At 33.5% G+C, this 27,058-nt stretch overlaps 1 protein-coding gene and 2 pseudogenes across 2 annotated transcripts; 1 reads left to right on the forward strand and 2 right to left on the reverse strand.

Annotated features, from left to right (window-relative positions):
* Positions 1-9,247: 9,247 nt before the first annotated feature.
* On the reverse strand, positions 9,248-14,343 carry LOC143591531 (dihydroorotase, mitochondrial-like). Of its 2 annotated transcripts, none has more exons than XM_077071711.1 (8): positions 14,245-14,343; positions 13,917-14,068; positions 13,182-13,363; positions 12,692-12,828; positions 12,420-12,585; positions 11,440-11,556; positions 10,216-10,376; positions 9,248-9,684 (listed from the first exon to the last, which is right to left on the reverse strand). In XM_077071711.1, the coding sequence occupies exons 1-8, from the start codon at positions 14,272-14,274 to the stop codon at positions 9,487-9,489; spliced, it is 1,143 nt and encodes a 380-aa protein (XP_076927826.1). In that variant the 5' UTR covers positions 14,275-14,343; the 3' UTR covers positions 9,248-9,486. The 2 variants fall into 2 exon arrangements, with proteins under 2 accessions (XP_076927826.1, XP_076927827.1); XM_077071712.1 differs by having other exon boundaries at positions 13,917-14,060; positions 14,245-14,261.
* A 6,335-nt stretch (positions 14,344-20,678) lies between these two features.
* LOC143591527 (nuclear transcription factor Y subunit B-1 pseudogene) lies at positions 20,679-21,251 on the forward strand (annotated as a pseudogene).
* Positions 21,252-22,763: 1,512 nt separating this feature from the next.
* Positions 22,764-26,662, reverse strand: LOC143591530 (potassium transporter 5-like; annotated as a pseudogene).
* Positions 26,663-27,058: the final 396 nt, after the last annotated feature.

Raw genomic sequence — 27,058 nt, forward strand, 5'->3', positions numbered from 1 at the left:
ATATTACTATTATGTTCACCAAGAACATAGCAAGAATTAATTGGCATTAGAAACTTTAAATGCAGTCACATTCTAACAGAATCTATAGGGAATAAAAGGTTCTATTTCATTATTCTGGCCGGCCGACGACGATTAATAGCTTAAGAATCGCAGTAAGGTTATAATGCGAATTTTATAATATTCACCTCAAGAAAAGAAAGATATGCATGCATGACCAATCATAACCAGCCAACGATTCTTATAGAGAAGTCCTCATCTGTTAGTGCATCACAGGTACTGAATATTGCTCATTTTGTATACATCCATATGTAACGTCCAAATGCTTCAAGAAATTTACTTGTTTTGAAGAAGATGCAGATTAAAGATATATTATTACTAGTCAACCATAAATTTTTTCATGCTCATGTAACTCTCATATAGGTCAAGAATACAAATTCGAATATAAATGTCAATCTTGGAAAGGAGAGAAAAGTAATTTCATTCTCAAGATGAGAAATACATGATACATCTCACTATCATAGTGGATGAGAATGAGGAGTATGTATTTGAAGAATTGAAGAACTCCATTTTGGTAAAGTGGGCAAGCACTCAATTTTAGTAGTTATTATTGAATAATTTAATCATTTTTTAACTCAGGATAATTGTCTTAGGGGCTGCTTGGTTGAGTCTGAATGAGCCTCTTAATGGTTCAAGTCTGAATCAGTCAGACATAAGAGTGTTTGTTTCATCTAAAATTCACATCTTAATGGCTGAAGGGGTATCTTACCCATTCAGTAAAAAATCATCTCTAAATGAAAATGAGACCTTACTGCCCTCAGCCCTTTACTACCCTCGGCCAACTCCACCCCCACCTCTCTTTCTTACCCACCCAACCCTAGATAATTTAATGGCACGTCACCTCACCACCGTCTACCCCCGCAGAGAAGATGACGACACCTAAGATGAAAGAAGAAGATGATTCCACGTCATCCGTCGCTGGAGTCCATTCCATTGTCACCGCTACACCACTGGAAGCAATAACTAAGGCTACTATTAATGTCTCTCCCCTCCCTAGATCTAATATTGTTTCGAACAAAGGAATATTGTGCCCTTAGACGGTCTTGGCGGTTATTTCAACGTCCAGACAGATGAAATTGAGCTATTGCAAGGCTTCCTTGATTATAATAACCAGCATCCTGTCATTTAATTGAAAATATCGTATAGTTATTTTTCATAAAGTATTGTCTAGTTGCTCTACATAAAGTATGATTCTTCAATGTCTATAATTTAATTAAAAATATTGTATTGTTCTTCTTCATATAGTTTTAAGCATTCAAAGTAGTCATATTGAATATGTATTTTGTTTTTGTACTTTGGTTCAATTTGGTTAAACATATTTGATAAATTGCTTGTTCAAACTGTTTGTTTGCTAATTGTTCTGAGAGGTAAAATAGTGATTCTGCATAGTTATTCAGATGTCCAACCAAACAACACTTACTCGTTCAGCACATAATCATTCAGACACTCTTAATTATTCAGACGTCTGACTGGTTCAGCAATTAATGGCTCAGCACTTGCTAAACAATCCCTTAGTATTAGTATTTTACATTATTATAAATATGTAGCATGGGCAGAATTGTAATATTGTAATTCAACCCTGTTTAATTTGATTAATTAGGATTACGGATATGTAAACACTGTTTGATTAGTGTGTGCTTGAATCGTCATGTCGATTCATTGATACCACTTCGAATGCATGTATTATAAAACTTGGTGCATTAATACAAACTTGAAGGATCTAAATGATTAATACAGAAAGTTTAATAAGTAGTATCAGAACTGATACGTTCACGATCGCTACGAGAAGAAGATTGGAGGCCACTTGAAGATCGATTGAGAGCCATCCATAGTGCATATCCAGAAGTGAGGAAAGGCCCACATTTACCTCATCAATTTACGATTACAAACGGGAAGCTGAAAATTATACGACACGGTAAGGGGCTCGAAAATTGTCTGGCAAGAAAAGCAAGAAACAAAAAAGGAGATATGTTGCCTCGTATATAGTTTGATTAAAACCTTGTAATTACAATTTGATCTATTTCTCATTCAATTATGTTTAAAAACAATGTTTATTTTGCTTTAGTTTATGTTCGATTTGAATTTTAACTTTATAATAATGTTTTCGTTGCTTTTATGATAAAATTTGAAGTTTATGAACTACATTTACGTGTAAACCCAACCTTTGAGTCACTTTGGGTATAGAGCATTTCAAAAACCATTGCTTCACACCCTGCGATATTTTATCATTTCATTACTCATTTCACCGTAATTATCATTTTTTATTTTGGTATTTTTTAAATTTTGTAACGGGAGGTATTTTTGTCATGTGTATGTCCTTGCGCCTTTTCATGCCTGCTAAACACAATACGATAAGTTAAATTCTCAAAGTAGCTCATTTGAGGAGAGATATCCTCAAAATATTTTTGTACATTCCCATAATAGGCATACAAAAGTCGTTGGCAGAGACAAGTTTTGAACCAAATTCGTCTTTGTCGACAAGTTTTGTTTTGAGCCAATCAAAACCAGGCACTTGTTCCAAATCCGTCTTCACCGATTAGTTTTGAACGAAATTCGTCTTGGTCGACGAGTTTTGAACGAAATTCGTCTTGGTCAACAAGTTTTGAACGAAATTCCTCTTGGACGACAACTTTTGAACCAAACTTAGTTAATTCTTTTTTCAATATTTAATTATTATAATTAATTTTAATGATACTTAGTTTTTTCTTTTATAGCTTTTAAAAATAAAATTTTACAAAATTTTCAATATACCGTTGAGACATACTTATTTTTATCTATTTGCCGACATAAATTTTACTCAAAATTGAGTCAGGTCAAATTTATATCGAAACGTTCAATAACACTTGACCTGACTCGGTCACTCGGTTTTGAACAAAATTTATGTCGGAATGTAGATACAAATAAGATCTTAGTGGTATATTTGAACTCTTATAAAACTTTATATATTAAAAGTTATTAAAGAAAAACAAATTATGAGTAAAGTTAAATATAATAATATGAAAATCAGTATTTAAACTTATATAAAAGTTATCAAAATTTAGGCGGAAATAAAGGAGGAGGCAACGGGTTTGGTTTAGGCGCGGACGATGAGTTCGATTTCAAAGTTGCACCAAGAATTAGCTTCTTAATAACCAACAGTTCTCTATATTTCGTATTATTTTGTTGTTTATGTGACCACAATCAATTCAAAGATTTCTTCAAACTATTTTGTCCAATTTCAAAGTTGCATATACGTCACTAGCATGCATGCCAACGTTTTATCTATCCTCATATACTATATTGCCAATTACTAAAATTTATTAGATGCGCATTTATAAACAAAGTAGCTTTTGAACTCGTGTATTACATGCGATTTGTCAAATGATAAAAATTAATAAGATCCGTTATTTGAAATAAAGACACAAAATTAAAGTAAAAAGAAATACAATATATAATACAAACAATAAGAAGTCTAGAATCTCTATTTTACAAATTCGAAAAAATCTCTTTATATACAATATTTGTAATTTTATCACAAGTACTATTTCGTATTATAAGGACTATAAACATAATCAACATTTTTGTTTATAAATGCGTATCTAATAAACGGAGTTAGAGCTAGATGAAATAAACAAATGATAAAATTAAAATGAATATATTTAGGTTTACACTTATTAATTTATCAGATACGAATTGTTTTAAAATTTATTAGATACGCATTTCTTGTAACAAGTTTTATTAATTTATTTTATTAATTTATTTTATTAATTTAAGCATTGACAAATCTCATGTCTTAAATCAGAGTTAGAGCTAGATGAAATAAACAAATGACTAAGTGAATATATTTAGGTTTACACTTATATCCTAATTTTCCTCATAATTCTTTAAGTTATAAACCTTTGTCAAAATAGGTTTGATCCATGACCCATTGATAACTAGCTAGGATGAATGAAATAAGAGATTATAAAATTAAGAAATAAATTTAGGATATGATTAAATATTGTTAAGACATCTAAGTATCATTATTTTTTATTATTAGAATAGTAAAAAGTGATTTGAAAGCTTTGTTTTCCTTACACATAGTACACTATAAAATGATTCTTAGTATATCTTAACGTAAGGAAAATATAAAAGAAGAAAAACAAACACATTTTCTATTTTTTCTTGTAACAAGTTTGTGTAGATAAAATTATTATTTTCTCATAAAAGTCTCTTAGCAATATTTTAAACATAAAAAATAACATATGTGTTTTTTTTATTTATTTTCATAAAAGTCTCTTAGCATGTTAAAAATTGAAAAACAACTGATCTCAAAATTAGGATTTGCTTAAAACATGAAAAAACATAATAAAAGCGATAAAAATCATTTGTTTATAACTTTCAAAAGATATTATTCTTATACAAATTATTTTATATGTTCCCAGTTTTTTATTATATATTGATTTAACACTCGTATATTTTTATTAAAAATAATATTCTTTAAATATTTTAATACTTGAGCAAGGATGGCGTAACTCAAAATAAAATATAAAACTAAAACCACTACCGTCCGATCGTTATTAAAAAATGGTTTAAATAAAAATGGTTTAAAAGATAAAATATCTTAAAAAATGGTTTAAGGATTACGTGATTTTCAAATTTATCACAGAAAGTATGTTAATAGTTTACGTGTAAAATATTGTACGTAAATCACTTTTACAAGGAAAATATGTTAATAGTTTACGTGTAAAATATTGTACGTAAATCACTTTTACAAGGAAAAACAAACAGTACATTCGAAGTACTACAATATATGAAAAAATGGTTAAAGTCCAAGTGTAGTGGGGCGACAACTTGACATTTTTGGGCGATGTTCGGCGGCAACACCCCCCCCCCCAGCTTTATGTGGAGCGACAGGAGGCCGACATGGATTTATCGACTGTGTGTTGTGTGCATGTTAAAAATAATAATAATATAACAAAAAGGGGGCTACAACACCGCTACACCCCTAAAATGAAAATCGCCCATCTGCTGGCGTGGCGTCATGTGTCGAAAATCGCTCCCATTTTAAAATTCCTACAAGCGGGTACCTATTTTTGATTAAAAACTGATTGACCATTTAAAATTCCTTTAAACCACCTAAAGATGTAAAGAATTCAACAATGATGTGGGATGCCTAGATAGTAAAAGGCTACAGGAACAAAGTTAAAGGGGCACCTTCAAATATGCCTGCCCTGGCTAAGCACCCTGAGTTGAGGTACAGCCTCATTCCATATGGTCACATCAACATTCAGGAAACAGAATAACCACTTAAGCTTACTAATTATTGGTAAACTGTAAACCTCAAGATGTTGAAAGCAATATACATGCATGCATGTTCCAAGTGAAACGACAGGCTGGTAAGGCTAGCCAATAGAATTGAAAAGAGGAGGAACCATGCATGCTAGCATGTATTATTGGTGTAAGCATAATATGATGTAAATTTTATTCCTAAAATATCTTTTTTCATGAGATTTAATTCCAGCTAGTGTGCTCAAGCATAGATGCTGCATCACACCATGTGCGCAAATGGTTCCGGGCATTTTCTGGTTTGTCTCCCATGACAGCAGATATTAATCACATTAACTATAATAAGCGAGTGAGGCGAGCAAAAACAACCGATCAAATTGCCATAAATGTATATACAGAAATGGGGCCTTCACATACCGGTGGTAGCAAAAATATTCTGCTTATAGTTTTAATTTTCACGTATTATGCATCTTTGAAAGATGTGTTAAGCAGGGCCGGCCCAAATGAATTACAAGTAAAGCTAGGGCTTTTGGCCTACAAATTTTTAATACCTCTATTTAAAAAAAAAAAGTCACATGTTAGTTCAATAACTTCTTTATTTTAATATTTTAATAACCTATCATTAATTTTTCTTTGGTTAAAAATTAATTCGAAACCTAAGCAAGTGTTGTTGTAAAAACAATAATTAATAAATAACCTGAGCATATAAAGTATAGTTCCTAGTTTGCAATCAAAACTTGTTTCGAGAACTCGACCACTATCTAATTTTAATTAAGTTTTCATTTTTCCTCGAAATTAAGATAATACATGTTCACTATAAATTATAATTATAAACGTTCATGTTGAAATGACCAATGCGTTTGTTGTTATCTACAAGATGTTTTTCAAAATCATCCGATCAACTTACATTCATGACGCGTTTCAACATATTTACATTTTTTGGTGCTTTAATTATTATTATTATTATTATTCATTTATAGCCATTCAAAGAATTATAATAAAGTAGAGTATCTAAATAATATTTACATATTCGTTGGGTTTTTTTAAGAAAAAAAATCATGTATGAGTTATCTAGTTCATGTTATAAAATATAGAGTATCTAAAGAGGAGTGAAACAGTTTTGGTTTTGAATTTTACCTATTCATTTAATTAAATGTGAAGTGAGATAGAATAAAATTTTAGAAAGTACAAATGGCAATGCATATTTTTTTCTTCATTTGATCATTTGATGAGTAGGTTCTGTTGGGATGATTGTTAGTTTTGATTCACTTTTTATCTCCGGATGATGAAATGAAAACCCAAGATCCGTAACTAGGGTTGTTCATCGAAACGAATAACGAATTTTCAAGTTAATGGAATTGAATAATCCAAATAATTTATTTTTTTGCTACTATTCGTATTCGAATAAAAGTTGAATTATTCGATTCGTATTCGTATTATATGCCATATTCGAAATTCGATTCGTATTTGAAACTCGAATTCGAATCGAATACGAACTTAATTCGTATTTGTTGTATCGGACACACAAATTACATGTACTGAACTAAGTTCTCTGTGTATGTGTAAATTACCGTAACTTTGAGTTAATAGAAAGGTCAAACTCAAAGGTAGTTTTGTCAATGAAAGAGAAGTTCCAGAAGGTGGTACTATTGTAAACAGTTTTGAGGCCAAGGGTAGTTATTTCATTGAATAACACCTACATTTTCATAATACCTTTTGTGAATAAATTAGGTTCAATTTGAGGTCAAGGTAGTTTTATCATTGAAAGAAAACTTCCAATGGTATTAATGTAGATTAGATTGATTTTGAGGTCAAGAGTAGTTTTTACATTTAAGAAGCTTACACTTAGAGTTTCACAATTATACCTTTTGTGAGTAAATCAGGTTCATTTTGAGGTCAAGTTTTGTCATTGATACTTGAAAACTTTATTTGTAGCATACTTTCTGTAAGTTATTTCTTGTTTTGCACTTGTCGTTACATTTAAATTTCTAAATTAGTTAAATAGGGCGGAGCGTGTTCGGTAACTGACCCGAAACAGTTACTGTTACTCTCCAAGTTTATGGAGTTTGTTTATTATTTGGTACAACCTGTTTTTAAATTTCTTTTGCGTTCCTTATTTTGCAATACGAGTACTGAAAATTTAGTGTAATCATATGTAAAACGAACTTTTTAATTTTCAATGTTTACGTTTAAAATATGAAAAAAAAAATGCAAGGTAATATAATTATAATAAAAGGGTTATTCACTTATTTGCTGAAACCACCTAGCCAACCCTTGGCTGGTCCTACTCCTAGTGAAGGCCTAATCTGGTCTTTGCACTAGTCCGAACCTCAGAGCGCATACACCTTATACCTAAAGGACATTCCCCACCAGTGGCTAGCCACCAAAACGGCTCCTGGTTCCTATCCCTTCGTATGACCTTAATGCCCCCACATGGGTCACAGGCCCTCGTCACTGAGCCCGTCGGTATCCTTCCCCAAAATGCGTTTTAAAAATAGTACTTTGTTTCTTCTTGCCACCGATGTGGGATGGGCCAAAAACAGTAGTTTTATGAACCAAAAGTTTTTTAACACTTCAAAACAGTTTTTAACTGTAAGACTTTTATGTATGTATTGGTTGTCATGGAAAGTGATAAGCTAAATGCATAAATTAAGGGACCGAACAAACGGAAATGACTTGAGACGCATAATTCTTTTTGGTTTCAAACTTTGAATGTTTGATAATTCATATGCATTACCCTGAAATACGGGTCTTCTTAAGGAGCGAAACATATAATGCGATTTTTAATAGGTTTAGTTCATTATTTAATAAATATTAAACGGTATAAAACTTTAATATTAGTCATAGAATCTGCAATTGGTTATTACGTAAGAAGTCAATTAAAGAATGATAGTATACAACTTACTGATGCTACAAAATAAGTTTAGTTTTTCTAACATACTAAGATCGGATATAATAAGTTTAGTTTTCATATGTGTATAGAGTTTTGATTGTTTATTCCCGGTCGAAAGAGAATAAAATTGTGTGTTATTTCCGATAGATTGTTTTGATTGTTTTGATTGTTTATTCCCTGACGAATAATTTTGAAAATTGTAGGTCGGAGAATTTTGCTTAACATCGTTTTTGTTTGCGATTTTGAAAGCAATTTCACAAAGAGGTTAATAACTTCAGCATAAAAGAACATTGTTAGGTTGCTAGGAAAACTATAAAAAGTAAGTGGCCTCTTATAAGAAAAGGCCATATCGGTGACATTACTAAACAAATGAGTATCACTGACGGTCATTTTCTGTCGATAAATGGCACATTTTCCTTTCTTCGTGATTCTAATAAATCTTCTAATAGTAACAGTTGTAATGCATCCCACGTCTCGAAATATACTAAATTACCATTTCCTACACTGTTAACTCGTACCATGTTTGACGACATTTGGGGATCATTCCCGACTGCTTCTTGTTCTATGTTTCGCTACTGTATCACGATGATTTTGTTCGGTTAGCATGGCTACATTCGTGATCTAATCGCTCATAAGCTCTTGATGCATCCGATACTCTTAATTTAGTTACCATTTATGAATTAAATTTATGAAACTAAAAGCTATTTTAATGTATGGTAATACATATTTACGTTTTTAATGGTAGTGTCTACTAAAACCATCAACAATGGGTGAATCATGCGAAGTGACAAATTATATGCGGTTAACAATTTTATTTTGAACGGGTTGATATTTTTAGAGTATGTTAATTTATCGTTCGAAAAGTATGTAAACAAAATAGCAGGTGGTGAACCATTTCTTGAAAGTTGAAACTACGGTCGTCTTTCTTTACGTTATGGGTAAACAGAAGTAGCCAGTTTTTGTGACTTTGAAATTGAACAGGTCGTTTAACCAAATATTTATGGAATACGACGAAATTGAAATATACCAAAAACACAATCCAGTTACTTTTTATTCATTCTTACCTTATGTTAATCTCTAAACTTACAAAATTCAATCTTGGTTCACCTCTAGTGTACAGAAGATCAGAAACCAATACAGTAACTTATACATAGAAAGAACATAACTCGCGATCGGTCTTTAAGAAAAGAAAGGTCCTGCAGGATCGTTAACGGGCTTCGCAATAGTTGGAATAAAATGACAGCAGCTTATTATAGGCTTTTGGAAAAAGAAGGTAAATGTGACTTGAGTTAAGAAGGTAAGTATGGAAGCCAATCAAGGGATTCACCAGCAGACATTGGAACTATACTTCCAGAAGCATATGAGTATGCTTCCGGAACCTTCCATGTTGACTTTTTCAACGTGATTTTTCGTGTGTTTCTTGGAAGACCATAAAAGTCTGGCCCGTTAAAGCTCGTAAACGCCTCAAGTTTGTCCAATGCGCCAGCCTAAAACAAAATATTACAAGACAAATTTATTATTATATATCTATCAAACATGAAAAAGGAACCGCTAATAAGGTCTTGGGTTGTCATATGTAGCCCGTTTAAAAAACAAGTCCTGCTCTGGGATGACCTGTTTAGTAAAACAGGCCAACCCATTAAACCGTTTAACCCGATTTTATAGCCCACAACTCGATTAACACATACATATACACCTTGGTTATCAATCGTCAGCCTGCCAATCTGTTTAACATGTTTAGATAAACGAGTTAAACATGTCGTGTTCGGTTTGCAAGATATCAAGCATGTGCGTGCTTTTAACACACTTAAAATCTTGCAACCCAAACACGATTGACACCTCTACGTTTTATCTCTAACGGGTCAAAGGAGTAAATTAAGAAATAATTTGCTAAAAAGACAACAGGTCAAATGGACTGAGATGAAACCCACCTAAAGTACACTTTTAATACATAAACCCTCCAAAATATTTTTTGTTAAATGATTAAATAATTATTGAAATAATATAACTTTATATACCTCTTCAAAGACCTTGGCATAAACAGACAACGCAACGGGAGCGTTAAATACACCAGCACATCCACACGCACATTCTTTTCGTTGCCTGTCATGCGGTGCACTGTCTGTTCCTAGGAAAAACCTTCTATTCCCACTTGTTACTGCAGCAACAATAGCCTGCCCTGCGTTAATAATAATAACAGTAATAATAATAATAATGATACAGATAGATGACAACAATAGCAATAATGATAATACTTCGAGTTAGAATATAGAAAGGGATGTGATCCTCATACACCATCCCCATATGCCTATACGGCTCGTATAGGCCTATACGAATAGCCTACGCATGACTGACAAGGGGACCAATAAAACAGCTTTTTTCAACCTATACGAGCCGTATAGGTGTTAAATGGCTCGTATTGCTAGATGACACACCATAAAACCTATACGGTCGTATAGGGCTATACGATCGTGCAGAAAACTTTTGCTTGTTTGGGGTGCACTTTTATTTTTATGTATGTGAACCAGATGTTTATCAGTATGTTTTGGCCATATGTTTTCTTGTTTGCTTAATCATTGATTGATTATTATGTATAGACTATTATAAAATGTAACATAATATAATCTTAAACGAATGTTCTTAGGGTAAAACTACAAATTATTTAGCCGAGTATGTTATTTAAATGTTAATAGACAATTTATTCTATTCTAAAATATCATATTTAGCCAAGTACGTTATGTACTTAATACATTAAAATGTAAGATATTAACATATTAATATTTAAAATTGTGTCTAAAAAATTGTCTATACGCCCGTATAGGACTATACGGCCCGTATAGATCTATATGGTATTAATGTATTAATATTTAAAAGGGATTTTTACATATTTTCCCTTCCTAACCTTATAAAATTACATATTTCCCCAAAGTACAAGTTTTTAATGCAAAATGTACAATGCTCTTTAAGCATGGTTTGGGGAAATATGTAAATGCCCCTATTTAAAATTGTGTCTAAAAACTTGTCTATACGCCCGTATAGCCCTATACGGGCCGTGTAGGGCTATACGGCCCGTATAGGGCTATACGAGGCACTACAAACAATGACCGACAAGCTCCGACACAAACTGACATGATTCAGGTGCTATACGACCGCATAGCCCTATACGAGCCGTATTGGAAAAAAACAGGTGTGTGAAGATCCAAGGTGGTGTGGGAGGATCCTAAGCCTATAGAAATACATACTGTGAGTTTCCCTCTTGAGTACTGGAAGGCAATAATTATGTGGCTGCAATCCTCCTTGAAAAAGTGAGGTTCTATTCAAAAGAAGATGCTGTGGGGTGACCGTAGCAGCAACACAACCTAAACACCATAAATTCATGTTATAAAGGTACAACTGGCGATCATGACCTGTTCTTAAAAAAATTGGTTGATATGGGTCAGTGGTGTAAACTTGATAGAGATTGAGCTCAAGCTCGACTCATAAGTGGTTTTTCAAGCTCAAACTCGGCTCCGGCTCAGCTCGTTCATTATTAATAAATTAATTTATAAACATTTTAATTAAATTTCAAATATATTTTAACTATAATATACACACACACATTATTTAGTTAATTTTATCATAATTTAATATATAAAAATAAGTAATTATATAGATGTATATTAAACAAATAATATCTAAATAATAGGCCCGTTTAGGCTCACAACGCAGCCCGAACTCTACTTGTATTGACTATGGCGCTCTATAAGCTTGAGCTCAGCTAGTAAGTAGATTTCAAGCTCAAGCTCGGCTCATTTACTATTTATTAATTAACTTATATACATTTTAACTATTTTTTTATATATATTTCAATTATAATTTATATATAGCATAATACATATTATTTAGTTACTTTTCTCATAATTTGATATGTAATAACTATTATACAAATATATAACAAATATATAAAATAATAATTCTACAAATAATAGGCTTGCTTAGGCTCACAAGCCAGCTAGAGCTCAACAAGTAAAGCTCAGGCTCTGGCTCGTTTATTAAACAAGCTTATTTTTAGACTCAACCTCTATTAGCCTCAGCTCGATCCGAGCTTTTAGCGAGCCGATCTTGAGTAGCTCATGAGCAACTCAGCTCGTTTACACCCTACGGGTGACTCAAATTATAAAACAGGTCAAAATGGGCCATGCCCATAAAACTAACCAACTTAAAACAAATCAAAACAGAGTACCTTCCTCACAAGACTCAACAAACTTAACAGCATCCATCGTAGTAACATGCTCCATCACAACTTTCAATTTTGGCAACTTTTGAATCAACGGTTTTAGAGTCTGATCAATGAATACCCTTTCACGATCAAATATGTCGATCTCGGGATCCGTGACTTCCCCATGAACCTTGCCATACAATCAACATTACCAGAATAATTAATAATATAAGTTTTAAAAATTAATTACAAATCGCGTAATATTGGACAGTTAAAGATGTAGAAAATGAGAGTACCAAAAGGGGCATATTATGATTAACCATTTCTTCCAAAACAGGTAAACATTTCCCGAACAGATCAGTTACACCGTCTTGAGAATTTGTAGTGGCGCCTGCGGGGTACAGTTTTACACCATACACAACCCCGCTCTCTCCTGTAAACAAACCGAACATTCTGTGAATTGTTCGGCGGGAAGTTCATGAATGTTTGTTTAATTAAAACAAACAAACATGAACACATGTATTGTTCGTTAATTTATGTTTGTGAGCATTGGCTCACTTAAATTCATCCATTTACTTCTATTTGTATATGCAGTGTTCATATATTAAGAAAACCGTTTCTAATATCTAAAAGAATCTCAGTCAACACGACCCGCAAATACATGAGTCGTGTTCAGGTTCATATAAAATTTTCGGGTTCATGTCAGTTTCAACCCGCCAACACGACACGTTCAAGAGCCGAATTCACATAACTTCCAAAATCACAAATAAGAGCATAAAATCTTACTTGCTAGTTTGATTTCATGTGGACTCGTTTTATCGGTTAAATATAGCGTCATCAATGGTGTGAAATCAGTGTTGCCATGCAATGCTTTCATGATGGAGTCGCGATAGGCCACTGCAGCAGCAGTGGTTGTTACGGGTGGTCTCAAATTTGGCATGATTATTGCCCTTCCAAATTGTTTTGCACTGCATGTATGTAGTTATCAGAAAATTTTAATTATTAGTATTTAGTTACAAAAGTATTTATAGCTCACATTAGAAAATAATACATAAATAACCTGATAGAGACAATAGCAAATAATAAGGATCCGGATCATTTCAGTTTTTCAAATAAATATAGAACTTTAAGTACCCTTAAGTCGAAACAATCAATCTTTTATCAATTGATTTTATATATTTAAATTATTTGAGGGTAATTTGTCATTTGTTATATGTAACTTTATGATAATATATATTTAAATTGGTTATTACACATATATGAACTTGTGATTAGATATGTGTAATCACAAAATTACATATAATAAATAATAAAACTACCCTCAGATAATATTAATATTTAAAATAAATAAATAAACAAATATATAGAATGATTGGTTGTTAAGAGTTCTTGAAGTTCTTAAATGTTTTGGAGTTATGAAGAGATCCAAACCCAAAATAATAATTATATCAGAAAATTATAATAACAAAAATTAATAATAATAATAATAATAATAACAACAATATTAATAGAATATTTAACCTGTGAGAGACAACGGCTTCAAGAAGGTCACCATCACGAAGATGAAGATGCCAATCGTCTGGTTGAGCAATAGAAAGTTCCATCCTTGCACCGTATTTGTAGCCTTTAAATCGTTTGAAATCTCCAATATTTGAATGATATGATCTTGAGGGCTATCATAAAACATGGTTCTCTTCAAAAGACAGATATAAATATATGTTTTTCTCATAGCTATTGAAGGTGACATATTCATCTCTTGAATAAAATATAGATGTTGCATTCGCAAATAATACAAACATTGGCAAATAAATGTAATAGAATAAGTTAAAAGATTGCATTGGCTGCTTACTCTGTTAGGAAGAGCAAATGCTTTAATCATGTGCTCAACTGCAGGATGAAATGAATTACAACCTGAAAACGAAAGAGGATTAAAAATGAAACAAAATTCAAAGTTTCAAGCACACAAATCAAATATAAAATAGGGCATAATTGTTTGTGACTAAAAGGCCTGAACAAATTTTGATCAAATCACTTCAGAGTGGAAAGAATTGTTTATATCTATCTAACTAAAAGAATGAATGCATACAAGTTGAGAAATAATAATCACTAAGTATGCATAAACAGTAAAAATTGAAATAATAAGTAATTAAAACAAAAGATTCATAACTTCAACCACCGGAGACAAAAATCAGAAACTCGACTGACCGATGTTGCCGGAGGCGGTGGCGTCCGTCTCTCAAGGTCAAACTAGGGCTTATTAAATGGGCTTTTTTTTATTTTTTATTTTCTTTAAACGGGCCTTTTTTTATCGCCAAACAAACTGAGAATTATATAGGTATTTTTTACCGGTGATCCAATGGTAAAAGCCGAAAGGTCACTGTCAGCTGGCCCAACCCAATCATACGAAACTCTTAAGCGTCTCCGAGTTATCTCCAGTTGTAGAGGAAAACGGCCCAAAATGCGGGGAACACGTCCCCCGTGTGTTTTGGGAACTGTTTTGGTGGCCACATTGTGTACAAAATGGTGTGGAGGGGAAGACATGGTCAATTGATCATTGGTGAACGATTATATTTAATCCCCAATCAAAACTTACATTTTTATAAAACTCTCTACTCAAATTCTACAAACTTTATATGGATTCTCCCTCTTCTTCAGATAATACAACCGGTTTTTTGCGAATAACAACACATGGTCGATGATGAGGTGGAGGAAGAGTCGCTTACGAGTGCATGTACGCCCACGGCAAAGTATATAAAATCTCTTCGTTCTCCTACACGCTCGGTCTTGAAAAGAGATTATATTGAACGAAACCGTTTGGGCGCAAACGCTCGTTTGATGGCAGATTAATTCAATGGCCTGCTGAGATGCAAGAACCTAAAGATTTTTACGTGTCGCTTTCGGATGTTTAAACGTTTATTTTTGCGTACTACCGAAGATTTGGAGTGTCAGTTTGATTACTTTCAGCAAAAATCAAGCACGTGAGGGACACTAGGATTCACCGCTATTCAAAAGTGTCCTTCAGCGATACGTGTGCTCGCCTATAGAAACATGACCGACATAACCGACAAGTACTTAAAGCAACGCAAGACACCTTTGAGTAGTTCTGCTATGGTATAATTTAACTTTAAAAAAAATTATATCACTTGTTATTTTTTAAAATTGTTTTTTAATTAATTATTTTATATAAGAATAATAAAGTTATACGCTCCACGTTATTAGAGAAGGCATAATTTCTCACACCCCAACCTACGGCGGAATATGCCGGGGCGCGACATAATTGTATCATAACTCAAAAGACACTAAAATAAATCCACGTGTCAATATCTAAATTATTAAATTCATATTATTCAAGTACGCAAAAGCATAAACATTGTCTCATAGAAATAAACATAACAATTTAATAAAAAGAAATAAATAGTTTTTAATTCATCATGCATCTAAAGGTCCAACTACTCTTTAATCCCTTGTTTCTTCATCCAATATAGCTACCTGCGTCATGCGAGAAAATACATAGTTTGTCAACATAAAGTTGAGCAAGTAATCACGGTCTTTGAATACATATAATATAAAAATGACAATTCCTGGCAATAATATGAAATACTACAACTAGCATAACAACAATATAACAATAATATAAAAGTTTTCTTTTCACTCGAATCCCATGGATAACGAGCTACTCCGACGGCGTATGATCATACTAATGAGGATGAGATACCAACCACCAAAACATAAAGTAAACACATAGTCACATTTACACGTATAACTAATTGAGCATTACCACATAACGCAAATAGTGGAATTGTAGTGAAAAATGATTTAAGCATAACGCCCCCAAAATATAAAACGGAAAAAGGGGATGTGAATTACTTACCTTATAGGTGAATTAATGAGGATGAGATAATAATAAAAAGTGAAGAAGAACACGTTCAAGCCTTCGAGATACGTCAACAAAGATGCCCTAATTGTTAAGGGTAATGTTAATTAAATATAAGCGAAGTATTAACAAGACTTAACGAATTCGGGATTCGATTGTTTTAAGTAAAAGTTTATTATTAAACTTTATTAATTTTATGCTCAAAATTATTATTGTTGTTGTTATTATTATCATTGGTATTGGTAAACGTTAATGGTTATTAAAATATGTAACCAAGATATGATATTTATAAATTATAAATAATTAATCATTATATATTTATATATATATTTTGTCGAAAAGTAAATACTAGTTTTGATGACATGTTACGTAATAGGTGGATTCATTATCATAAACACTTTACTATTTGAATGTGAATAAGTTATTAGATCGGTGTATTTAAACGAGTGGTAAAACACTTAAACTATATTTATTATAAAAATATATATATAATCATTATATAAAGGTATATATATATATAAAAGAAAGTTGTGAAACTAGGGCCAAGATGAAGGGAAATAATCATCCTAAGGTTCGGTTTTGTTAACTTAAAGTTTATTTAATATTATATTAGGATTATAATAAAAATAAAACCAAGATTTAAGCAAAATAACATAAATATGAAAAAACTGGTCCAGGGGGTTCGAACACGCCCCTGGACCGGTTTCCGTTTCTTATCTCTCACACACCAGCCACCATGCTGGTGTGTTAGTTTGTGAGTTTTACCAGATCTGATAACATATAAACAGACTAACCCGGTTCTTGTTCTTCCCCAATTCAACCCTAGCATTATGAATTGGTTTAATTAATCAATAATAGTTACAATTGATTTAGGGTTTTCTTTAAATGACGAGAGAAGACATGAGTGAATGAATTAATTACCAGAAACACTAACGAATTGATGATAAATGATGAACTGGACGTCGCGGCCTGGACTCGGACCCAAATTGTGTCGGAACAGCTTCGTATAGGGCAATTGAGTTAAGGTTTTGGTTCGCAAGGTTGTGTGGATTGAGTGTGCAGGTTTAATTGAATTAACGTTGTGTTTATATAGCGTTTTAGGGGTCGGTTAAGCCGCAATTCGTTTAGGTCAATTAGCTGTGATTTTTTATTCGTTTTCCAAGTTTAATATGTCGGTGTGAAGCGATTTTGGTAATTAACGATTCTATGAGATCAATTTCTTGATTATGTCCGAAAATTGAGGTCCAAGAATGGTTTGATGGTTGTCGGCCGATGGTTTATGAAGAAGAAGGAAATATTATTTTATTATTATAATTTTGAATGGTAATTGCAGTTTGGTCCTTCTATTATGGCTAAGGGTACAAAGAAGATCCAACGTTTAGTTACGGGATTAGTTTGGCAATTCTTTGATAGTTAAATGCTTTTAAAAGTTAAACGATACTGACACCGAGTGTCGGAAGTGAAAATAAATAATCAATGACCGAAAAGATCAATAAGTTATTGATTTTATTAAATAAAATTATTCCTGATAATAATAAAAGTTTTAAACGGGCCGGGTTTTCGATCCGAAATTTTACGAATGTTACATAATTGGAACGACCTACAACAAATTTACGAGGTGCATGAAAGGGTATATGATTTACTCGACATGATCGGAAGTATAGATTGTATGCACTGGGATTGGTCTAATTGTCCAACCGCATAAGAGGTCAATAATATGTGGTGACCAAAAAGGACCAACAACCAGTTTTCAAACAATTGCTTCATACAACCTTTAGGTTGAATCAGCATTCTTTAGTGTCATCAGGTCCAACAATAACAAGCATTTTTTAAATAATCGCCTGTGATGGAGGATTACATTTCAAATATCATACCAGGCGCTTGGTTTTGGGCTAATGATAACTACCACCCACACAGATAGTATTTGGTTGATGGGAATATAACTGAAATATTCAACATAAAAGCCAAGTCGATTTCGTTGCATAGCCTGCCATAAACCGTAGTGAAGTGGTAAACTATCCAACATAAAAGCCAATTAGGCTTTCTATTTTAAGTCTTTAGTTCCTGAATATACGGACATTGAAAAGGCCAACAAACTCAGACATCTCCAATCTTCTTTGATAGAATCTTTCAATTTCGCTCGATTCCAAACCCACATAAACCCACAATAGCTTTTATATCCTCGATCAAGCTATGTATGAGTATTTCTTTAACAACCAACGCATTCCGGGCCTTTCACAAATACCAAAATGAAGTAAGAATAACCACGTGTACAACTTTAGCCCTCTAAAATCTAAAATCTCATTTAAAGATCACATTGTGATAAGTATGTTATTTGAAAAAGTCTCATGGTCGAGCTACATTGTTTGGTAAATGTGATATATAATCTTGAACTTAGACGTGTTGTCAAATAAGATTAGGTTAATGTTAAGTTACTTGTGCGTGTAACTGAATTTTGGAACCTCTTTGTGTCAAGATCGGTACATTAAAGAGAAAAATATTTAGGTTTCACACACATAGATGTCAAACACTAATATATAATAATAGACTTTCAGCTATGGTCACCGATGAACCTTCACCAATTAACTACTGACGACTGATCTACATTCACTGAGAGATTTATAACGGATTTATCTATTACTAAAAACCCTTTGATCTGTAGTAAAGTTATAATCTTAAATCACCATATAGTTTTATTGACTTTTTTTACCATAATCTATGTAATTTTAATTGTTAGTACAAGTGGAGATATTATCCTTTGATAAGGGTGACATAATTGTTAAACATTAGATTAATAATTAGGTAAACCTGGCAACCTAAGTTTTGCAAACGAATAGTTCAGATATGAAGTTTTGATAATTCTTTTTAGGTTTTGTTTGGTAGCACATATTACGAGGTGGACACGTGCTTCCTCAAAATAATATCAATTTAAAAATCCTTTTAGTCCAATAATTGTTGACACCATTACCACAATTACAAATTATTAAATTAATTAGTGACCTAGTTAGTAGGGACCATTAGTTACTTAGGACGTTATTGCAAGTAATTTTCTCTCTTTTAGGGTTTTATAAATTGGTCCTTCTACTTTGAATCAAGCATTTTAAAGTACCTAACGTCATTCTTATTTCTTAGAACGGCTTTAATCCAATCAGTTGCAGGAAGACTCTGAAATATTTACCATCTGCATACAAGTTCGAATCCTAAAAAAGTGGTGTTTTCCTTAATTAGTGGCAGAAACTTGTTGGAATCAAACTAGGAATTCTCAGGAGGTTCTCACAAAATTCTCGTCACATGTGTGCTTCTCGAACCGTGATACACCCCTCTGCCTCACACTTAGCCCAACTAACATTTGACAACTGTGCCAATGATTATAGACATGTGAGAGCTTAGCTGATTAGAAATGTTTTGTTTGTGGATACTTGTTAAGATGACTAGGCTATCTAATTTTACAAGACGTTGATCTTGATCGATTTGGAGATCTAAGACGAAACTAAAATGTGAAGTTTTCTTACTTCAGAATTACAATAATCGACAAGCATCAGTACATCTAGCACGATCTCCACTTAGGATTACATACCATTACTTGTTCTCCAAGTAACCCAATTGTAAGCATTAAATTGAATTATAATTCCACAATATGCTACATGTACAATTCAAGATTGAAAGAAGATATGATCTTTGTTTTTATTGTTCATTCATTATTTATAATGTTAAAAGTGACGGTAGTGAAATTGCATTAAATTTACGTCTTGTTTGCGGTACAGGCATATAATTTATATGTGTGGGTCCTTGGGTGGGCAAAAATGAAATTGCATTAATTTTGACGTTATTTTACTAATTTCGTGAAAATAGCGTTAAAAGTGGCGGAAGGTTAATCAGGCATCAAGTGGTAGCGCTGATAGCCGAAAGACAAAGGTACATGCACCAATCGGCTAGGTCCTGATGGTTGAGTGTTATGTGCCTTATATCCAAGGCTTGATGCAAAACCACTATCGAGCCGGGGGTCTCACTGAAAGCAGAATCTCTATTTCTACGGAGTAGAGGTAAGGCTGTCTACATCTTACCCTCCTCAGACCCTACCATAAATTTGCTATTGATGGGATATACTGAGTATGATGACGATTTATTCTTTATAACAATTTCTGTCACTCTCCTTTATCTAATTATAAGTTATGTTTTACGTTGAATATCAACCGTTGATTTAAGATGTCGTGAACGATCGATATTGGTGGTAATAGATTAGGTTTTAATTAGTGGTGTGGCCTGGTCCGCACTTCATAACATCATCAAATTATAGTTTTAAAGTAATGATAAAGACTCAACACTATACTATAGATGATGATATAAATATGTGTTAACTTTTGCATATAACATTGGAGACCAATTGATATAAATAAAACAGCAAAGTGTCTGTATTTTAGAGGATCAAGATTTACTTAACCAACATGGTTCACAATATAGGATCTAATCCTGAGGTGTTAAACTTCACATATGATGCTAGCACTAGTGCATCTCAACAAGATCCTGAAGTGATCAAGGAACAAGATCGATTGCTACCCATTGCGAATGTAGGTCGTATCATGAAGCAAATCCTCCCACCAAATGCAAAGATCTCGAAAGAAGCTAAAGAAACCATGCAAGAATGTGTGTCCGAGTTCATCAGCTTTGTGACAGGAGAAGCTTCGGATCATTGTCGAAAAGAAAAAAGAAAAACTGTAAACGGAGATGATGTTTGTTGGGCGATGTCCAATCTCGGGTTTGATGATTATGCCGAACCATTAAAGTTGTATTTAGACAAGATTAGGGAACTTGAAGGTGAAAGGGCAAACCAAAATGAAGAGAAACATCGTATCAATCATCTTCATCAAGAAAGTTCGGTAGATTACAGATCTGCAGCTAACCAGGTTACTAGAAAACTTCCTCTTTCTTCTTCTCCTAATCTTATAAAATTCACTGTTGATGATAAAAGAAGTAGATGTTAGGGTTCATTTTGGAGATATGTTTGGGGGTTTTTAGATGTGTCAAAGTAGAGTTATAAACTTGTATGATAGAAGATATTACACCAATTTGGTATCCATTTAGCCTCTTTTTGTCTTAATTTTTAAAGATGCTGTGTTTTTTACCCGGGCATGTTCTTTCTATGTTAGTTTTCGATCGAAGATGGGGCATTCTTTGATCTGGGTAGCTAGGCTCTTTTAGTGTTAAATTATAAAGGTATTCTGTTCTTCGATCCAGATAGGTTTTTTCGTGTTATTTTTTTGTATTTTTAAAGATATTGTGTTCTTTGATCTGGCTAGGTTTCGTTTGTGTTAGTTTTTGTTTAGGGCTAGAAAATGGAGTTTGTGTATCATATTCGAGCCTCTATCAATGCAACGTGTGACTTTTTCGATTTTTAACTTCCAAAGTCGATTTTAACAAGATTATGATCCTTTTTTTCTGAAAGAATTTCAATGAGTTATAATGTGTGCTTATTGTGAAAACACTATAAACATGGGCTTTAGATTTTGTGCCTGCAACTCAACTGAAGATTATTGATACAATGAACATCAAAATGTGCCCAAAATAAACATGGGCGAGTGATTTGATTTCTCTGTATTCCGTGGCCATCGAGCGTTGGATTAACTCAACCCGCACAACCTTTTGGTGCTTGTCACCCGACTTTATAGTCATATCTAAACCCGTGCATAAAGGGAATCATGCACGCGTAATTCTTGATGGGTAACGTGCTAACTTGAAATTACCTACCTACCTAGCTAGTTGTCAAATACGATTATTAGAAATATGTCAAATCACTCCCAACAATCTTGGAAGAAGAAGAAAAGTCCTGGCTTAGAAAACCATATAATATTAAAGCATCTAACATAGATTGGACAGTATCTAAATTGTAAGATCTAAAAGTGAATAAACTAGTAGAAGCTAGTGAAATATCACTATCACACTCAACTAAATTAGTAAGCCCACTCTAGATAAAAAAAAAATACTACTTTTTTGAAGACTCTAGAAACCATTTCACACCACTTTTATGGCATGCCACTTATAACTTATCATCCGTAATCGATCAATATATTTAGGTACATAGTATGGCAACTTAACCCAACAAAATTTGGTTCTTTTGGCAACTGCTGCTTGTGGATGTTAAGTTGTTTGGATGAGAAGAGTGTCCTGAAATGTATGTAATGTTCAAGAAGAAGCACCACATCATGTATGTACACCTCAACAACTTAACCATAAAAAATGATGTAATGCATGGGAGGAGCAAGCACATTGAATGCGTAGGCCTGTAAAGAACAAACAAACATGAGCAAGGGCGTGTTCATGTTTGTTTATTTAACTTTAAACGAACACGAATGCTTATGTGTTGAGAGTAGTTGCTTAGAGTTAAGAGAATATGATATTCTGCTTTAATTAACGCTAGTCAGTAGGAAACATTTAGTCAACATATTTTCTAGCATTCTGTTATTACTCTAGAGACTATTTAAAGCCTAATGTAGGGTTCAATAAAGGATGTGAGTTTCATCTAGTTGAAAGAACACAAGTTTTACTCTACACAAGGCCATTCATCCTCGTCAGAGCTCGTAGGTCATTCCAACCTTCAACATCCTTTTGTGAGGAATTTCAAACACGCTATAACTTTGCCGCAAGTTCTTCTTCATGAAACTATAAGCATAATCGATGATAAACTTTTTCCCAATTAAAGACCCGGCCCTTGAGACAATCTCATGCTCGCCTACCAAATGCACGATTCCTGTTTGCCAAGCTTTGTCTAGTATCACCATATCCTCATATGCTAAGCCACCTGGTTGTGGTTCGACTCCATAGTCATATTCAATGAACTCTTTCAACCTTTCGAATAAAATATTTTCAAACGACTCCTTTTCATTGCGGGCATCCTTGTACCCGTACCTCACCACACACCTAAAAACATACAATCCATTTGGCTTCACTCTTCGAAACAAGAACCTCTCTTCTGGTGCCACCCTACTAATTGGCAATGACTTGACATAAACAAACACAATAACCGAATGTAAAGCAGGAACATTGTCAATATAGTGTTTAAAGATCCGCGGAATGCCATGGGCAAGCTCCGAGTAGAAGATTGCAAGTCCTCCCATACGACTCATGTTCGTGCCCATAACAATGTCTTTTATGGCTTCTTGTGACACTTTGTGGCTGAGCTCATAACTGTATTTTGCTCGATAAACATAGTTCCAAGTGCACATAATGAACACTAGCACAACCGCCAATGAAAAGGCAAGTATCCACCTTCTCCAAATTTGTATAGAACTGCGCTCAAGTAGATGTATTCCGTGGAGCTAATCACAAGTACATATAAGATCACGAGAAGTATATTGGTTTTCCAAACAACGAGCATGATCATTAACATGAATCCAGATGTGAGCGTTTCCGCAAATATCACCGCAATACCTTCACCGAAACCACAAAATTAATCAAACTTATACTAGAGCATATATTTGGAAATAGATTAAATAATTTTACCGTAAGCATGGCCGATCTTTTCGATAGTTTTGAATGAAACAGTTACAAGAACACAACCAATCATAAGAAGATAATTCACTTCCGGAATGAAAACCTGGCCTTCATACTTAGCTGATGTATGCAATACTTGAACACGAGGAAAACACCCAAGTGAAAGAGATTGCTTAATAATGGAAAAAGTCCCAGAGATCATAGCCTGACTTGCTATAATCGCCGCCATGACCGCCACCACAAACACTGGCCAGTACAAGGCATCTGGAGCTGATTTATAAAATGTGTCTGCAACTTCATCGTGATGTTTTCTTAGCCATGATGCCTGACCACTGTATGCTATTATTAGAGCGGGATAAACCACACAACTCATGCTTATTTGTTAAGATTTCACAGTGAAGTGTCCAAGATCAGCAAACATGGCCTCGGTTCCTGTTACAATCAAACCAGATTACTAAAAGTTGTAGGAAAATTAAAACGAGTATGATCAGTGTACCTGTAATTGCAAGAACAATTCCACCAAGAGAAATCCATCCATCTTTTCCGTTTCGTTTGAAATAATCGATGATGTATTTAGGGTTTATGGCTTTGGCGACAGAAGGGTCAAACTTGATGAAATTGTACACACCGATCCCAGCAATGAGCGCGAACCAGACGCAAATGATGGGGGCAAAACTGTAGCCAACTTTATCAGTTCCAAATCTTTGAACCATGAACAAGGTTATCAAGATTAATACTGATATTATTACGTTCCTCCCTACATCAATCCGTTTCCAAGGTGTTAGCATACTCGTGCTTTCTTTTTCGCGACAGGAAATTGAACTTGATATTAGAAATTGAGGCTCTTGGTTTTGTTGTCTCACTTAGTATGTTTTCTATTTCTCACAAGTGTATTTTAAAATTGTAAATTTACAACCGTTGATAACATATATAACAATGAGTGGATACGCAAAGTGAAATATTACATCATGTCTCAACTTTAATATCAAAAGGTTGCCTTGTGCCATGGTAGACGTGTTTTATATAATTGTAATTTACAACCTAGTGTGAAAATGTTGTACAACACAAAACTACAACACAACACAACTCTAATATCAGAAACTTACATTCTGTCATGGCATTAGTTGCTTCCTTGAGTCCTGATACAGCTGATAATACTATATAGAAAACTTAACTTGTTAAGAACGACATAGTTAAAAAGAATTCAGTTTTTTTTTAGTAGATGGTTTATGATTCAACTATCTACTCACTAATTTTCGTTCTAGTACTTTTAAGGCAGTTTTCCCTACGGAATTTAGTGAAAAATTGTAAGTGACAGGTGAAATTTGGTGAAACCCCCTTGGAGTTCGCTTGTCATGACCCTAGCTACTTGCCATACAAACTGAACCAAAAAAATCATAAGAAATTGGATGAGTTCTCTTCCGGCCTTGCAGGGTAGCAAACTCAGTAGAAGTATAAGATCTTTCTAAAAATTGCCTAAAAGTACATAGTTGAATCTTAAACCGCGTATGAATCCAAAACATTCAACCATTCATAGTGAATGAAAAGGATAAAAACGGTTAATTAAAGTAATCACCCGAGATGGAAGGAGTGAGGATACCATCACCAATGACCATGGAAGTCCCAAGCATGGCAGCAAATAGGAGTGCAAACTTAGCAAAGTTTGTTCGCTCAGTATTGTTCTTGACCTTTGACGCTATTGTATTACGTTCGCTTGGCAATTCAAGTTGAAAATTCGAGACCTCTTGGTCCTCCGGTTGTTCACTTGGGATTAAGCCTACCTTTGCATATCTACACAATTTCGAGTACAACGCGAAAGTACCTCCTATTAACCAAGAAAATACATTATTAATATCATTATACACCAACTCCATATGTGTTATAGAAGTCTACCAAACCAGTTATAATCAAAGACAATAGTTTAGAAAAATAAATATATCAAAGTTTTGTCCTAGATTAGGGTAGTCAAGGAATTTTAACAAACATTTATTAAAGAAATCAAGTTATTCATATATAGAAATTATACTATTAGTATCCGGTTATCAGTTGATGATGTTTGGATTATGACTATCTCACCAAGAAGTTTTAGTTTTGACTTCTTCTATTTAAAGTGATTTTTTTGTCTACCCTAATAATAGTATTGTGCGGTACCATTATGGAGGAAGATTCAGCCAAAATATGGAATTCCACATGAATAAAAAAACAAGAATTTACTTCCTTTTGGTATTTGGTGTTTCAAAGCACTGCTGTGATTTACCCTTCCACTTTTTAATGTTCCGTTTTCAATTCATTATTAACCTGTACTATTGTATAGGTTATGTTATAATGTGTCTTACGAAAAGCAAGACATACAGAACTGTCTACACATTAAATCCAAACTCGTCTACTACAATCAAGGAGGAAATGCGTACCGTCACCATTATCGTTGGCATGTAAAACGATTGTAACGTACTTAAGAACAGGAATTATGGTGATGGTGTAAAAGATGATGGACAAAACGCCCAAAATGTCATCTTCATGTTTGATCCCATCACTAAAGGTACTTGCATACACGTACAAAGGTGATGTGCCAATGTCGCCATAAACCACTCCGTTGCTTTGAAAAGCAAGTCTAAGTATCACTCTCCAGTCCTTCAAACAATTCATTTCCAAATATCAAAAAGTCGGTAACATATGAGAAAAAACTAGTTAAAACATACGTGCTAACCTTTGTGTCATGGTGACCATGATGGCCACAAATTTTAGCAGACTCGATATCTAAGGAATCGTAACGCTTCAAGCCAGTGAGTTGGCTTTCGGCAAGTAGAATGTCTGGCTTGTGTTCGGAGTGGATTTGTTCACTGTTTTCTTCTTCTGCTTCTTCCACGTGGCCAGAGCTTCTGTGGCTACTTCCGGTTGAAGACATATGCTAGGTTCGTTTTGGGTTTGATACTGGAGATCAATGAGTCGTTGGCGAACACTTTGGATTGCAGAGAGTGAGATCGATGTGGGTGTGGATCTTATTTAGAGGAAAAAGATGTGGTGTTAAGTAGTGGTTCAGCTTGATCAACTGCTAACTTAAAGTCAGGATCTTCAAAAAAAACCATCAAATTCCTTATTCATTTTTTTAGTTCATTTATTTTGACTCACATTTATAATATGAGTGTTATACACATAGCGTTGTACTTATCTTTAATAATTTTGTTAAAGGTTAACGCATCCTTTTTTATTTAATTCGTCTACTTACATCTACATTTTATTTAATTTCTTTACGATAATTCATTTACCAAATTCTAACGGATTTGTGAATATCAAAATACTT

This window comes from Bidens hawaiensis, unplaced genomic scaffold (genome assembly GCF_021521415.1).
Source record: "Bidens hawaiensis isolate Kalapana, Puna unplaced genomic scaffold, B.hawaiensis_p1.1 tig00039879_1, whole genome shotgun sequence".
NCBI lineage: Eukaryota > Viridiplantae > Streptophyta > Magnoliopsida > Asterales > Asteraceae > Bidens > Bidens hawaiensis.